Here is a 17,118-nt window from a genome sequence, read left to right as displayed (position 1 = left end):
ATGTCTATGGCTGGGGGTCTCCTGTGCCTCAGTGTTTGTGTACATGGCCGTGGCCTGTCCCCATCAGGAAACGTTTATTAATCGTCAGGCTGTGCTTTCAAGCTGGAGAGCGCACGCAGAACAAGTCAGACCCACCCGAGTGACTGCAGACCCCGGGTTGCTCTGAGGGTCAGCTGAGCCTGAGAGGAGCTGGCAGGGCGGCCTGGAGCTTGCCTGTAAGACCTGAAAAGCCACCCTCCACAGGGGACGGGGTCTCAGGTGCTCTATGGGGGAGGGAGTTTCTGATTTCTGGTTCCCTCTGGGGATTTGGATAAAGTTCCTTTAGGTTGTTGCCCGGGTGCTCGCAGAGCTGGCTTCTTCATCCCGTTGTGTTTTCTGTGTTCCCAGCAGCCGGGGCCTGGGGCCTGCTCTGCCACACCCGGGGCCTGGGACACCCTGACTCTTGTGCCCAGCCGTTCTTTTTTTCATGAGGAATCTAAGCTTAGAGAAGATGGTCGGCCTGTTAGACCCTACCTTTACACCCTGGATCTGATGGTGGAAGCAACAGGGTGTCACAGAAGAGGAGCCTCCGATTGGGGTTGGGTAGACCCTGGGCTCCTTTTAGCCCTTCAGTAGACATTCATTAAGCATCTGTTGGATACTGTGCTTGGTTCTGGGGACACAGCAGGGTGTGAAGTCGATGTAGTTCGTGCCTCACTACAGTTATCTATGACTCTTTGACAAACCACCTTGAATTTGGTTCCAAAAAACAATAGTTTATTATTAGGTTTCATAGTCCTGGGTGTTGCCCGGGCCAGCTGGAGGCTCCCCCGCGGGGGTCTCTCTGACAGTAGCCACCCTCACTCACGTGTCTGGTGGTTAGCGCTGGTCCCTGGCCCGAGCCTCCGATGGACTTGACAGTCCATGTCTTGGTGGCCTGGGTGACGTCACGGTGGGGCTGCTCACATCTGAGAGTGAGTGTTCCTAGACGGAGAGCCAGGTGGAAGCTGTGTCACCGCTTATGACCCAGTCCCAGACATCCTGTAGTGTCACTCCTGCCACACTCTTTCAGTGGAGGCCATCCCGGAAGTCGGCCTGGGTTCGGGGGGTGGGGACACAGCCCCCACCTCTAGATGGGGAAGAGGTCAGGTCTCGTCATAAGAAGAGCTTGTGGGATGGCACATGATGTCTGGCCGTCTTTGGACAGTGCAGTCTACGGGGTACCCTCAGGAAGCTTGTGGCCTTGCAGGGGCCAGCCATCGAACGGGCGAGCGGACAAACAGCCGTGTAACTCCTGTCGCGAGGAAGCCTGGGAAGCCTGAGAATCAGGGTCTAGGACTTAGATTTGTGACGTCAGGCAAGTCCCTCCTCCTTCAGGACCTCAGTGCCCCCTTCTTGAAAATGGGTTGTGGCCCCATTTGGAGGCTCCATTTGGCGCAGCCCCTTCCCACTGGGATCTGAGGCCTGTGATCAGGGGAGGGACACTGTTAGGTGCTTTCCCTGCCTGTGTCCCCTTCCTCCTCAGGGCTTGCATCACACTGGAGCCCCAGAAATGCGGATTGCCTAGCCCCAGCTGCTCTCCTGAGGTCAGAGCTGTGGTCATCATTGCTTGTCCTCGGAGGGAGCGGTCAGCCATGCCCCCAGGGTGGCCTGGGTCAGGCGGGGCCTCCGCGGGAGCCGGCAGTGCTGGGCTTCTCTGGGCTCTGTCTTGCTGAGTCACCGAAGCCGGCGTCCTCCCCAGCTGGCCCTGTGCCCTTTGCATGACTCAGACGTCTGTTCTGGCCTTGGTTTTTTTGGTGGGGCTGCTCCCCTCTCTCCTCCAGGCCCTGGGCTGCATGGAATCTGGGAGTGGCTGACCAAGCCTCACAGGGCTCTCTTGCGGTTCCTGTCTGGTCCCTGCCAGTGATCCTTCCGCTTGCTGGTCCCGAGGCTCCTGCTTGGGGTGGGGCGGGTGCAGGAGGGTGTTTCCATTTGCACTTGGAGGTGTCAAGGGCAAATGTGGTCCTAGCGTAGACCCCCCCACTTCTCACAGTGGGGTCTTCGGACCAGCTGCATTAGCATTCCCCAGGTGCTGTTAGAAATGCAGAGTCTTAGGCCAGTTGAGCCCTGCTGGGTCAGAGTCTCGTTTTAACAAGATCCACGGGTGGTTCACGGTTGAAAAGCATTGGTTTAGCCCATTCAGGAAAATCGCGCAGCTCATTTGGCGTAAGAAGTATTTTTAGCCCTGTCCATAAATATGGAATATATTTTCCCCCCAATGTTTTGCTGTGAGCGTATCAAACTCACAGAAAAGTTGAAAGAATGACACAGTGAATACCCATCTACTCACCAGTCCAATTTCACAGTTAACATTTTGCTAACCTTGCTTGATCACGTATCTGGCCAACCAGCCGGCCAGCCAGCCGACCAGCCGACCGGCTAATTTTTTTTTTTTGGTATCTGAAACTTACTTTGAAATCCTTAGTATCCTTCCCCCAAACACTTCACCGTGCAAACCACGAGCTAGAGTTCCGTATCTGTCTAACAGTTCTGTCTGATTTTCTTAAAGCAGAATTTACATAGTGAAATTCCTGAATCTGAAGTTACCATTTGATGTTTGCTGACAGACGAGTCACCCAAGCCCCTGTTGAGATCTAGAACATTCCAGGACCCCCAGAAAGTTCCCTGCTGCCCCTCCTGGTCAGTCTGTACCCCGCACAGCCCAGAGGCAGCCAAGGAGCTTGGACTGTTTATGAAAGCATCATAAACTCTGTGTTGAAGGCTTTTCTCCTTTATGCTGTTGGTCGTTAGTAATTCGGTGTGGGGTGGGGGCAGGTGGTGCTTGGTGCTCACCCAGACTCCGAGGACTGAAATGAACAAACCTGACTATTGAGGAGAGGCCTTTGTCCAAGAAATGAGAGGCCATTGGACAGGCCAATAAGGCTGCGCGGGAAGGTGCTCCCGGCAGAGGACCGAGCATGTGCAGAGATCCAGCCATATATAGGAACTTGTGGGTGTTTGGGAAATGCATGGTCTGCTTGGCTGGGCTGCACGGGCCAAGGAGCCGAGCGTGCAGAATCAAGGGTAGGATTGTGTGTCACCATGAGGACTTGAGATCTTGAGCCGATGGAAGATTCTCAGCGTGGGGAGTGACACGCTCAGGTCGGAGGTGTTTTGGAGGACCCGCCTCCCCCCGCCCTCCCCTCCCCCCACCGGCTGAAAGGAGGAGGGTGCGTGGGACACAGGGAGGCTGGTCACACAGCCATTCCCATGGTGCAGGTGGGTTAGGAGGGAGGCTGAGCCGCCCGCACAGTGACCCTCTATGGTGTTGTGGTTTTTTGTTTTTTAACTTAGTCCTTTCGAAGCATCTCGATGAGGCAGGACTGTGAGTCTCCCCTCATTGTACAGATGCGAGTATGGAGGGCCAGAGTGGTAAAGGGTCTTGCCTAGGATCAAAAGCCCTTCTCCTGGGTTAGCACAGCTGAGTGTGCATCACCTGGGAGGCCTGGTAAACCACGGACTGCTGAGCCCCACCCCCAGAGGTTCTGCATCAGTAGGTCTTGGTGGGACCCAAGTCTTTGCTTCTCTAACAACTTCTCAGGCACCGTGGCTGCTGGTGATGGGGGGCCACATCAGAGCACCCCTGCCCTAAGCTGTGCTACTGTATCACACCCCCCCCCTTACTGCTGGGCATGACGGCAGTGCAGAGTGGGAGTTCGCCAGCTGGAAACAAACAAACAAAAAAGGCAGAAGTTAACACCAGAAAAGAGGTGTGGGGACCCTGAGAATGTGTGACAAGAAGGCCAGAGTGCCAAAGGACCCAGACAAGGTCCCCAAACTGCCCGGTATGAGCTCATGAATGACACATCCTTAAAGAACCAGTGCTTGGGACTCGTGTACCAAATCGGTTTAAGCCACATGGTTTCTGGCCAAATCGGCCAGTGCCAGGTACAGATGCCAAGGAATGTAGCTTTCTCTCTATGTTGCGTATATCAGACGTTCTTCTCCCCCTGCCCTTCCTCCATGGCTTGTCTGAATTTTTCTCCTTTCTGAGTGAATGGGGGACCCGTTATTTAAGTCTCCTCCTTCCTGGGACAGGAGTTACTCTGCTCCAGCCTCAGTGGCTGGGAGGCCCCGAGCTGGCAACTTAGAGAATGTTCTGCTTGGTTTCGGTTGAATGGGATGCCCTCTGGGTTCTCATCCAGCACCTGTGCCCTTTGTTTTCCTTCTTTAGTTACCAGTTCTCTACTACTTGAGAATTCGAGTTGTCTGTGATCATATAAGGCCTTCCTTCGACGTCACATAGGGACTTCCAGAAACCAGCTCTCCAACTTAAGAGATTTCCTTCTCTGTGCTGGCAACGCGGGCCGTCTCTCGGTGTGACATCTCTCAGTGTGATGTGGCTTCTCGTAATATGAAAATCCCTGTTTGGACGCCAAGGAGGGAGGAGGCGAATTGGACAAAGCTCTTGGAGCGTGCAAATTAGAAACTGTGAAATGTTTTTGTTAATAATGCGATCTCATTGCGTTTGCTGGGAGAATTTTCTTGCCACAGCTGGGATTTTTCCTGGCCAGAGTAAGGATTAATCTTTTCCCTCTGGGCTATCGTTTCTTAGGGTCTCAGGGGTATGGCTCCATTTGTATCTAGGAGGGTGGGATGCCTTCGATTCCGCAGTCAAAAGGTTGCTTCCTTCCTGCCCGTGGCTGGAGTTGCCAGATTTTGAGAGAATGCCAGGATTTGGGGACCTCTCCTGTGTGCATGTGCTTAACATCCTGCTGTTTGCACCGTGTCTCCTTGCAAATGAGAAAAAAATGTACCACGTGTGGGTGGATGAATTTGGGCACGGCCCTGCCTCCTTCAGGCTGATGCAGCCCCTCACAGGCATAGGACTTGGCGGTCTTGTTGAGCTGGACCCGGGCTGCATCTCAGCCCCCAGCTGCCCCTCTGCTGGGCATCTCTGTGCAGAGTTTGTAACTCGCACAGAGATGCTCCATGTCGATGCCAAGACTGAAAGAAGACCGGGTTTGGAGGCAAAGGGCCGTCATTTAAGCTCTGGTTTCTGCCTTAGTGACCCGTCTCAGGGTGTTGTGAGCTCTGATGTGAGCAGAGCTTAACCAGCTTTCTCTGTAAAGAGCCAGACAGTAAATGTTTCTGGCTTTGTGGACCCTGAAGCTTGTGTTGCAACTACTCACCTCAGCCGTCGTGGCTCAAAAGCAGACAATATGTAAAAGTAGATGGTATGTAAACGAGCGGGCATCACTGTGTGCCAGTCACACCTTATTGACAAGCCGCCAGCCTGTGGGCCTTTCTTTGCCAACCCTTGTGTAAAGCACCTGGGACGGTGCTTGGTGTGTCGTGGGGTTGCGAGAAATAGAAGACGTTATTATTCTGTTTCGGATTTTGGCATTAATACTCTTAATACCGTTTCTTCCAGCTTTCACTCTGTGTCAGGTACTATTCTAAGGAATCTTATAACATGCTTCATCTCATTTAATCTCCGCACCAGGTAACTTGGCCAAGGTCCCACAGCTGGTAAGTGGCAGGACTGGGATTCAGAGCCTCCCTCTGATCTCCTTGCTGTTTGCTGCCTCACGCATAAGCAGGCCCCCGGCCCCCATCCCTCTCTGGCACTTTCATTTCTCTTCTTTGTTGTGACTCTCCCATTGATACTTAAATATTTATTCCCATCGGTTTGCTAATTGTCCATCTCCCCCTCCCCTGGTGGGAAGTGGTATCAGGTGGGGACCTTGCCTTCTTGTCTCATGCATAGCTCTGTCCCCAGCCCTTAGCTACCTCCTGGCATCTAAGCAGGCCCTCCCTAAATATTTGCTCAAGAAATAAATGAGTTCATTGTCAGCTGTGCCCCACCCTCTTCCGTTTCCCCTTCCCCACTGGAACCCCACCTTTTCACACTGGGGTGGAATTGGGCTACAGTTGAGGTCCATTTGAAATTGACCTGATAACCCACCCACCACCAGCCTCCAGAGCAAATGCCCCTGCCTCCCCCTCGAATAATGTTGCCACCCTGGGCTGGGAAAGTTCCAGCTTACAGCACAGTCCCATGGACTCATTTCACTTGTCCCTCCTCATAGTCGTGTGAGGTAGGCTGAGCAGCCAGACACACACCGCTCCCATCTCCCAGATTCGAAAACCTAGGCTTTGAGGTGGAGGGACTTGCCCAGGTCATTCAGCGAGAAAATGGCATCCCTGGGATGTGAACCCTGGCTCCAGAGTCTGAACTTACTTACCTGCTTTAGGTTGGTTTGGAACACAGGTCTTTGAGGCAAACAGCGTCTGATTTCCTTATTAAAAATGTCCTGAGGCCAGGGCCCCAGCCCAGAGGTACGGATTTAAGCTGGTCTGGGGTGGGACCCTGGCCCACCCATGTTCAGCAAGCTCCCCTGGTTGGACTCTGGTGCAGGCAGGGCTGGGAACCTCCTGACAACCTCCTGTGGCCCCAGAGTGGAGCCCGGTGGTTTTGGGCCCAGGATGCATGTTTGCGTCACTGGCGAAGCTTTTCGTTTAACCTTTTATGATGGAAGCTTCCCCATATGTATGGAAGTAGCAGCGTATAATAGACTGCCACAGACTCTTTCTTTACTCTTCCCCCCAATGTGTAAACACTTCAATACATATCTCTGAAAGATAGGGATTTAAACATATTTAGTAGCTTTTTATTTTGAAGCAACTTGACTTACCAAAGGTTGCAGAAATAGTAGAATTCCTGTCTGCCCTTCACCCAGCTCTCCCCAGTGAGAATGTCTGGAACATAAGGACTTTAAACAATAGAACAGTGACACTAGTCTCTGGCCTAAAAGCATTCATAATAATCCTTGGGTAACTCCCAAGTATTCCAGTAATCCGCTCTGGTTGCAAAATGGCGCATTGTCTTAATGTTCTTTCATTCATTCTTTGTTTATTAGCTGGACTATTTTTTTAGAGGGGGAGGGGCCTAGGGGCAGAGGGAGCGGGAGAGAGAATCTCAAACAGGCTCCATGCCCAGCGCACAGCCCTATGTGGGGCTCAATCTCATGACCCTGAGATCATGACCTGAGCCGAAATCAAGAGTTGGACGCTTAACCCACTGAGCCACCCAGGCGCCCCGGTTGGACTGTTTCTATGCAAAGACACTTCCCCTCATCTCTTTGGTCACCCTGTGGTGAAGTTCATTTAGAAAAGGTGGGGACATGCTTTTCTCCTGCCCTTGCTCTGTTTTCTAAGATAGCAGCTTGGTTCACATGTGTCTTTTCATGAACGACACCAAGGGGTTGCCCTTTTTTTTCTTTTTTTCAGTGTCATTGTGAGATTGTGTCTTTAAACATATGTGATCGTCACAGTCCCTTCTACTTACTATCCTGACATCATGTGGCTCACGTCGTCCCCTTTTGGGCAAGTTGGGAGCCACTTCTGGTTGCTTCTGAGGCTTTGTGTCTTTAGCTTCCATGGTAACAGGTGTGACAAGACATTCGAAGCTTATCTGGGACATTGCCTTCCAAGCCACTTTGCCAAGGAGACTCTGGAGGTAAAAAACAAACATAAAAACTTGATGCACTGGTCCCACCCCATACTAGCTTGATCAGAATCTCTGGGAGGTGGGGACCAGGTACGGTGTTGTTTTTAAAGCACCTGCAGCCTGGATGGAAAACCACTGTGGTAGAACGTGTGCGCTAGTTGGGCTTTCCAAGGCCGTCTCTGAAAAATGCTGGAACATGGAGCGGTCTCCTCTGTTAGAGATCTCAACACTGCGTGGTGACCCCTACCCCTTCACTAAACGTGCATTTCAGAATATAGCCCTGAATGTATCAGCGTGGAAAGTCAGCCCTTGTGTGTGGTCTCAGAGGCTCCATGTTGACATCCCTTTTCCATGTGTGTGTATGTGTGTTGGAGCTCCTCTCTGTGCCTCTGGGAAAGAGGTTCTTTGAGAGCTTGCTTGGAATGTGTTGATGATTTCCCTTTGCCCTTGTGATGAAGACCAGAATCCCTTACACGGCCTCCAGTGTGGACTGCTCAGCCCCTTCTTGATTCCCAGAGTAGGTTATTCTCCCTTCTGCCACGGGACCTTTGCACGCATGCTCTCACTGCTGAGACTGCCTTGCTCCTCCCCTTTCCTTGTTATCCTTTAGTCAGTTGTCGGACCCCAGCTCAGGGACTCCTTCTCTGACCTTTGTCAGCTGGATCAGCCTCCATCCGCTTATTGGCTCTCCTGCTGTGATCTCACTAAGATACCAATGACCTCACCGGTATCCTGACCTAACTTCAGGGGACGAGCCTCATCGCACTTGTGGTTTTGTGTTTGCTCATAGGACCATTTGATTAATGTCTCTTTCTGAACCCTGTTAGGGGTCCCAGTCTGTGTCCACTGCTTCTAGCTGGGGGAGCCTGGCAAGGTCATTCCGGTCCCTCTGCTCGTCTGTTTCTTTAGCTCCAAAGTGAGGATGATGCTTTTAACTACTTCCTGGGTGGTCTCATTAAATGAGATGATTTGTGTAAAGCACTTACAACAGAGCTAGCTCGTAGAGGAGTTAGCAGATATTACTATTACTCCAGGACACAAACGGCTTCCTGAAGGCGGGGATTATGTCTGCTTAGATTTATATACATGGTGCTGGGCACGTAGCAGGTGCTCAGAAAATGTTTGTCGAAGGAATGAATGAAACAGAAATAATAGTAATTACCAGCCTCGTAAGGTTCTGTGAGGATATAGGATAATGCTAGCACTTTGTAGAGTGCCTGGCACATAGTTGGTGCTCAGACAATATGTGCTGAATGAATGCAATCAGTGAATGAAGGGGGTAACATGGGGGGATATGGGCCGCACCACGCTCACCGGGTTGCTGTTGGAATGAATATAATGCAGGGTGGGTAAGTGGCACACTATACCACTTTTGCACATAGTAGACAGGAAATATTTCCTGGATGAAACTGGGGAGCTGCCATGTGTTTCTTGGGAGGTTCTTGGGGATCGGGAGAGAAACCCTCCTGGGGTGAGTCATCGGTGTGCAGTGGCTGCTGGTCCTTTGGAGAGTAAGACCGCTCTGCTCAGCTGCTTGTTGCTGAGCACTGGCCTAGATGAGAAGTTTAATCGATCATTTCCTGTTTGCTCCCACCCTCTGTGTTTTCTCCACTAGAATCCCTGCCCGGAATCCAGCGCCTCCTTCCTTTCCAGAGTCACCTTCTGGTGGATCACAGGGTAAGGCCAGGCCGGTGCGTCGGGCCCGCTGTCCCTCCGTCACTCCTCACCCGTGTGCTGAGCGTGCCTGCCCTAGGCCCGGGGCTTAGACGCCGACCCTCTGCCCGCGTGCACGGACTCGACATGCGAACCACAGACGGCTTGCACCTCTGTGCATGGCTTCACCCGGGGCACTTAGATACTGTGCCCTGTTGGTTTTTGGATTTGGGTTTTTGTTTTTGTTTTTTTAACATCAGTGTAATTACGGTTGTTGGCGTTGTTTCAGAGAAATGAAATTGCCATTAGTAAAATAATACCCGTGCCCCATAAGAAATGTGGGTAAGAGAAACATGCATAGATCCACAACCAAAAACACCTGAGGCAACACTCATTTTAAGCTCTCTTGTCCGTTTTGCCTGCACATTTCTTCCTGCACATTGTCAGCATCTTACCCAAGATTATATGAATCCCTTTTCCCCCCATAAGCACGGTTCCTTGTCTTTATAAACTTTGCACATTTTTTTAAAATTAAATATTATTCAAATTAACAGTTAAGGAACATCTCTGGGGCGGTTGGGGTCATTTGAGTGTGGTCCGCAGGTCATGTCATCCTTGCTCATATTTCTTATTTTAATGAATCGCTCTCTGGCTTCTGTGAAAGCATGCCCCCTTTTTGGGGGGGATTCACACTAACATTGAGGGCTGCAGGTGTGTCGAGTCTACAGCCTACTCTGAAGCGGTTCAGAAAAAAAGTCTGTATGTGTATGTTGATGTTAGAGACAGAATAATATGGCAGATGTAGCAAAATGTTAGCAGTGAGCTGCGGGAGGTAGGAATTCTTTGTGCAATGCATGTGATTTTTCTGTAAGTTTGGTATTATTTCAGAACAACAAGTTAAAATGATGGGTTTACTCTCTGTTACGAAAGTGTCCAAACACGTAGAAAGACTAGTCTGATCAAGCTCAATGAACTTATCACTCAGATTTGACAATGATTAATGCTTTGCCCCTGAGTCTTGAAAACTTTTTTTTTTAAAGTAAATGGGAGCCATTGTAAAAGCTGTATCAGGAATATTCTGTGTCTTTAAAAAATGAAGCTGGGCTTCCTGGACGACCTGACAGAATTAGCAGTGATGACATAATGTGCCCAAATGTCCCTTGCGTATTGCGATTTTCCCAAGTGCGTGCTGCCATCTGTGGCAGTGGGTGTGGGCAGCGAGGGTTGTGGTCCTCTTCCTCCCGACTCTCATCGCCTACCCCCTGCTCTTTTGGCCCCAGGCTGATGGTCCGGGGCTACCGCCAGCCCCTGGAGAGCACTGACCTCTGGTCCCTGAATAAGGAGGACACATCAGAACAAGTTGTGCCTGTTTTGGTAAAGAACTGGAAGAAGGAGTGTGCCAAATCCAAAAGGTAAGTGTGAGCCTCTTGCCACTTGGCGCTCCCTAAAACCACGCGGTCACCCCTTTCCTGCCACCACAGAATGGTGGCAGCGTCACCTCTTATTAGCTTCATGGTCCTGGGCGAGCTGCTTCACTCTTCCCAGCCACGGTCGGCTCATCTGCGAGATCCAGGAAGAGTCTTCCATGTAGCTCAGCAGTGGATGGACAAGAAGAGCGAAAGATGTGCATCGAGAGGCTCTTGATGCCGTTTGCTCGGGCCCTCGGCAAGTGCGTGCCTGGGGCGTGCGACCCCGCCCTGCCCAAGACAGCGCCACCTTGCCTGTCTCACTGAGAGTGTCTGGCATCCTGAGTTCTTGCTCTTCTCACTGTTTTGGCTTCAACACACCAAGCCCCTCAGCAGGTGTTCTGCCAAAGAAGCCCCCACCAAGGGTGCTTTTGACTGTGCTGGATTTAAGAATAAAATAGACTCTAGTTTTTAGAGCAGAAAGCACAGAGCGCTCTGTGTACCCCCTGCCTCCACACGTGCATCACCTCCTTCATTATCAAGTGTCCCCCAGCAGAATGGGGCGTTTGTCAGAAGTGATGAACCTACGCTGATGCATTATGACCACCCCCGAGCCCATAGTTTGCATTATGGCTCACACTTGGTGTCCTGAATTTTATTTATGTATCTTTTTTTTTTTTTAAGATGTTTTATTTATTTATTTATTAGAGTATGTGCACAAGCAGGGGGAGTGGCAGGCAGAGGGAGAAGCAGGCTTCCCGCTGAGCAGGGAGCCTGATGCAGGGCTCCATCCCAGGACCCTGGGATCATGACCTGAGCTGAAGGCAGACGCTTCACCGACTGAGCCACCCAGGCGCCAAGGTATCCTGCATTTTAGACACTCCTCCCGTTGTTAGCTGCGTGCCATCACGTGACATCTGTCATCAGGTTATTTTGGGAATTAGGCCAGGGCCTCCCCAGCACATACTTGATTTCATCAAATCTAAGACGTCCTCAGTTATATGAAACAGCATTGTGTTATGTGCCGGTAAGAAAGTAAAGTGGCTGTTATAGGAGGGTAGGTCATTGGACTTGGCGTGTGTCCTGTGTCGAGGAGGCAGCTGAGAACTTGTGAGTGACGTGGGGACGGAAGAGGTTGGTAGTAGGAGCAGAACCAAAAGTGGCTGTCATTACTCCTGCGGTTTTATGGGGTGGGCCTGTTGTTGACCTCTTAGCACTGGCTGCCAGTGGGACCAGCCTGGTGTGTTGGATCTCCCACAGAGCAGTTGTCCTTCCAGGAGAAAAACCTTGGACCTGAGGTCCAGTTGTCAGAACACCCAGGTTATAGATCTTCTTCTATCAGGCCTGGCTTGGGGGGTGGGAACTGGGGACATTCGTACTGTTCGCCACTAGGACACCAGTGGAGGCCCTTGTGATGCTGAGCTGGTGGCCCTTTCGGGGTGGCCACAGACACAGGAGACGTTGTCTTAGGGGAGGCAGGTTGAATGTCAGGCTCTGTGGGCGGGCATCATGAGATGGGTGGTGTTCCGTGCACATAGAGCTCCACCTGAATCTGGTGCCCATGACCCAGTTGGAGGTTCTCAGGCAGAGGTGGCTCCCTGGTTCTATTCCCAGCCTGGCCGGTTGCATCCTTCTTGATAAGCAGGTTGCTGCAGATGGTGTGGGAGAGGTTGCCCCAGAGGCTCCATGGAAGGAGGACCACGCTTGAACAAGAAGCCTTGGTCTATCCCCAGCCTGGCCCTTAACTGATTCATTCAGCAGATTTCATGTCTCCTGCTACTGTGTGGTCTGTTCAGCCCTCTGCGTTCAGAAAGTGGCACCAAAAAGGCTCCTTGTTGGGGGCCACCTTACATTCCATATAGGAGACAGACAGGACGGCAGTCGAACATAACGCTGACGGGGAAAGTTTTGGAGAGTGTTAGGTTTTAGGAGATTATAGCAAGGAGGTGGGACAGGAGTGGCTGAGGAAGCTGATAGAGACGCTGTGGTTGGGGATGGCCTCTCACAAGGTGACATTGGAGCAGAAGTTCGTATTGAAGGAGGTAATGAGCTGCATGTGTGGGAAGGGCTTTATGGTTAGAAGGGACAGCTCATGCAAAGGTCCTGAGGTAGAGGTGAGGCTGGCGTACTTATGGAGAAGGCGGGGGTGGGGGGTGGGCAGGGTGGCCTGAGTGGAGTGTGTGAGGGGCAGAATGGAAGGAGGTAAGGTTGGAGAAGCTTTTGTAGGGATCTCATCGGCCGTGCTAGTGAGTTCAGGTTTGATCCTAAATGCGGTGAGAAGTCAGAGGTGGATTTTATGCGGGCCAGTGGACTGTCCTGAGTTTTGTTTTATAACCAGTGGAGCTGCCCTGGGGAAAGTGAGAAGGGGGGCAAGGAGACCAGGGTGGGGGGCCTTAGGGGCTGTGCCTCGGGTCCCTTAATGCCCCAGAGCCTCTGTTTTCTGCTCAGAGGGTTTTCTGACAATTCACTGAGATAAACATCATCTGAGAAGCCCTGTCATGGTCCTGGGTAAACCCTGGGCAGGTAATACCATACAAGTTGCGTTGATTCATCTGGATGCGGAACCAGGCTGGGCATTCCCATCTTGCCTGGGAGGACGGGGTGAGCCCTGGCTCCTCGGGTTCCAACATAGGCCACCCCTAGAGGCACTGGCTCTCTCAATACCTCTGCCTTTAGGGGTTCTCATCTTGGGGGTTCACTGCCTTGGGTCACTGGCAGATGGGTCCTTCGCTCTGTCTCCAGAGGCACAAGCCAGATCTGGCACCTGTAACCCCTGTGGACATGGTGGGCGAAGGGAAAGTCCTGTTCTCAGCTGGGATTTCTTGGTGTGGCCCCTTGTGGCCAGGCCTCTTCACTTAGCTAGAGAACAGCCTGCAGGTGGGAGGGAGAAGTTACCGAGGGGCCCTGGCAGACCTTGTTGGGGTGGGGGAGTGGGAGGGTGGATATGTTTACCATCTTGATTTTGTGGACAGTTTTACAGGTGTATGTATCCATATAGGTCAAAACTCATCAATTCGTATGTTCCCAAAATGTGCAATTGAGCATACATCGGTTATACCTCAATAAAGCTGTGTGTGTGTGTGGGGGGGGGCAGAAAACGTGCTTAAGGAAGGGGTGACCATTTTTTAAGATTTTATTTATTCATTTGACAGAGAACACAAGCAGGGGGAGCTGCAGGGGGAGAGGGAGAAGCAGGCTCCCCACTGAGCAGGGAGCCCTATGGGGGGCTTCATCCCGGGACCCTGGGATCATGACCTGAGCCGAAGGCAGATGCTTAACCGACTGAGCCACCCAGGCGCCCCCAGAGTGGCTAATTTTGTTTACTTGTCTCTATTTAGTGAAGAAATGCAGACAGAAAATAACAAAAAAAAAACAACACAAAGTACCAGCATGCATGGTGCTGAACAGTGGTTCTGAACCTCGTAGATTCACTGTTGCCTTGAATACAAAGATTTTCTGACATCAACACAGGTACTTTAAGATAATGTATCAATAAAAATAGCCCACCCATATAGCTAAAATTTTAAAAATTAGCAAAATGCTCTCACTAGACTTTAAGGGAAAATGGAAACAAGGGATTTGTAATGAGACAACGTGTATTTCAGTGAGTAAATGCTCAGGCATGCGCTGGGAGAACAGAATGGAGGGTCGCGGCTTGTCCCAAAGTGGAGGGCTCCCTGTGACAGCTGCAAATCCCTCCAGATCTCTAGAACCACGGTCAGTCGCCCTCACAGAAGAGGTTTTGCAGAGTGGTGGCTAATGCTTAGCAAAGTTCTGAACGAAACACAGTCTCCCCTTCATTTCAATAATAGTTGCATTCGTGAAAAAAATTCAAGGTGTATTTAAGCTTGCAAGAACAACAAAATACACACTATGGATTTATGTCTGAAAACGAGTTAGATTCCAGACCTGGGTAATTTCGGGCAGGTTTTTTAACCTACACAGATTCTTGTTGGGCTCTTTTTTGGGGGACCGAAGTTCCGTAGGTCACAGAAGGTCTAGTATCTGGCTCAGTCTTGACAATCCGAGAATGTGGCATTTGCAAAACAACCCTCTTTGAGAAGCTCTGTTTTTGAGGAACAGAAAGCGCTGAAAAAAAAAAACTTGAGAAAAGGGTAGGGTAGTGGGGGAAAGCTTGAGTCATTTGGATTCATAAGCAACACATTTAAAATCCTGCCAGGGCTACGCAAGGGCCAGGGTGGGGTGGGAGGGGGTCCCTTGCCACTCCCTCTGTGGTTCCAGAAACTATCATTTTGTATATCCTTAGCGCTAAGCAGAGTGAAAATATGCACCAAGTTTGTAAAATCCCTTCTCTGCAATTGTAGGTCAAGTCTGCCCTTCCATGTTATATTGGATATTTATTATGGGTCAAAGGCCATGATGCTCAGAAGACATCCAGAAATGTAGAAATTTCAGTTGCGCTAAGACTTTTTTAAGTTTGAGATTTGGCCTTTCCTAAAGCCTTCACGACACATGACAGTCCTCAGTAGCGCCTCACTGCTCTTCCGTCGGTTAAAGCCTCCTGCAGTCTGCTCCCAGTCCTGTTCAGGTTACCCTGAGGTTCTCGCCTGTTCGAGAAAGGGCTGCCAAACCTCATTTCCAGTCCTTAGCCCCAGGCCTTGCTCATCCTGTCCCCCGCCCCCCCAACCTGGATCACCCTTCCCTTCTCCTGATTCTCTCATCCTCCAGGGCACTGCTTTGCTGTCACCTCCTCTGGGAAAGCCCCCATGATAGCACCAGTAAGAGTATTGTGAAGTCATGTTTGCTAATCCTTCCCTCTCGTGAGGCTCTGTGATGGTAGGGCTCTGTCCAGAGTTTGACCCAGAACATGTGTTTAGGTCATTAGTGGACAAGTGACTGATGGGCATCTCTGCACACTTTGGAATCTATCTGCTCAGAAAGGCTCTTTTTCTCCCCAGCCTTCAGCTTGCCCACCCTTTTCTGTTCCGTTGCTCTGGACGGTTTTCCCCTGACTCAGACTTTTTCCCTCCAACTTTCCTTTCCCCTCCCAGCCAGAGCTTACAGATGCCCAGCCTGCTTCCTCTCCCCTCCTGGAGCACTTCCCTCCTTTGTAGGCCTCTTGTTCATGGGTTAGTTTTCGTTCTGGACTTGGCCTTAGCTGATCCTTCCCAATGTTCTTTTTTTTAAGATTTTATTTATTTATTTTGACAGAGAGAGAGAGTAAGCACAAGCAGGGGAAGTGGCAGGCAGAGGCAGAGGGAGAAGCAGGTTCCCCACAGAGAAGGGGGAACCCAATGTGGGACTCGATCCCAGGACTCCGGGATCATGACCTGAGCCGAAGGCAGTCGCTTAACCAACTGAGCCACCCAGGCGCCCATCCTTCCCGACGTTCTTGACCTTGTCCACCCAGGCCTGAGCTTTCCTCCTCTCTGCTTGCCCGAGACCTTCTCCCTGACCCTTTGGCACCTGTCTCTTGGCCACTGGAAACAGCCGTGGGTTACCAGCAGCCCACACCGGCGCGGGGCCAGGTCTGGCTTAGGAAGTGGTAGAAAGAGTGGACGGGGAGGGCTGAGCCACTCCCTTCCTCCTCGCCTGGCCCTCTGTCTTCCTTGCCAAGGAGGTCTGTGTGTGCTAAAAGGAATTATATGAAAAATCCCAGGCAGAAAAGGGCAGCTTTAGGGCAGGTCATTAAAGAGAGTAGGGAAGATCGTGCACGGTGACATTGGCAATGTGGCTGGTAGAATAATGCACACGCAAAGATGTCCATGTCCTGGTCCCCAGAACCTTACATCGCAAAGGCAAAGGGCCTGATATGATCACCAGGTCCTTGTAAAAGGAGACAGGAGGTTGGGGGGTGGGGCGGGGAGTGCTCTGCAGCCGCAGCTGGCTTTTAATTGGAGGGAAGGGGCCGCAAGCCTGGGAATGTAGGAGGCTTCTAGAAGTAGGAAAAGACTAGGAAACAGAAGGAATGTAACCCTGTGGGCCGCCTTCAGATTTCTGACTCCCAGAACTATGAGACAATAAATTTGTGTTGCTTTAAGCCACTCAGTTTGTGGTAATTTGTTACAGCACACATAGGAAGTTACACAACTTCACACAGAGTTTAGGTTTTTTTCTGGATGCATTGGGAAGCCATGAGTTGAAGTAGGGGAATAATGTGTTTTTAGGAAGGTCCCACTGGCTGCTGTGCAGGAGCTTGGCTGTCAGGGAACAAGAGTGGGAGGAAATGAGGGAGCAGGGAGGAGGCCCTGGTGGTGGTCGTTTGCATGGGTCACAGGCTGTGGACATGGACAGAGTGGACGGATGGGACACACACCTGATCAACCCCAGAGCCTGGAGGAGATGCCCATGTTTCTGGTCCTTTTCTGGGATGGGGAGTGAGCTGAGGCAGATCGGAAGGCTGTGGTTGCCAAGAGAAAGTGTCAGGTGGTTTAAATAGTGAAGTGTGTGGCATCGACATGACAAGGGAGAGCCTTCTGAAATTGAATGCAGTTCAGTATACTTATGCCATGGAAGGATCCTGTAAATTGCTAATGTTTGGTTAGGTGAGGATGAAGCATGTGTTTTGGTGGTGGAGCCCACGTCCGGCCATTTGAAGATGTTAACTTTAATTTGGGAGACAAGAGC

The 17,118-nt window shown here is 51.1% G+C and overlaps 1 protein-coding gene across 4 annotated transcripts in view; it reads left to right on the top strand.

Moving 5' to 3' along the window:
• Positions 1–17,118, top strand: part of ABCC1 (ATP binding cassette subfamily C member 1 (ABCC1 blood group)) — a 129,584-nt gene that overhangs the window by 47,565 nt on the left and 64,901 nt on the right. For all 4 annotated transcript variants that reach the window (XM_025855509.2, XM_073899457.1, XM_025855508.2 and 1 more), the window contains exons 6-7: positions 9,087–9,148; positions 10,405–10,536. In XM_025855509.2, the coding sequence (XP_025711294.1) occupies positions 9,087–9,148; positions 10,405–10,536 (194 nt within the window). The remainder of the gene's footprint in view (positions 1–9,086; positions 9,149–10,404; positions 10,537–17,118) is intronic.

This window comes from Callorhinus ursinus, unplaced genomic scaffold (genome assembly GCF_003265705.2).
Source record: "Callorhinus ursinus isolate GAN/ISIS: 27379988/994484 unplaced genomic scaffold, GSC_fseal_2.0 scaffold13, whole genome shotgun sequence".
Classification (NCBI taxonomy): Eukaryota; Metazoa; Chordata; class Mammalia; order Carnivora; family Otariidae; genus Callorhinus; species Callorhinus ursinus.
Note: the sequence above shows the minus strand (reverse complement) of the source record. Positions and strands in the feature narration are given on the sequence as shown.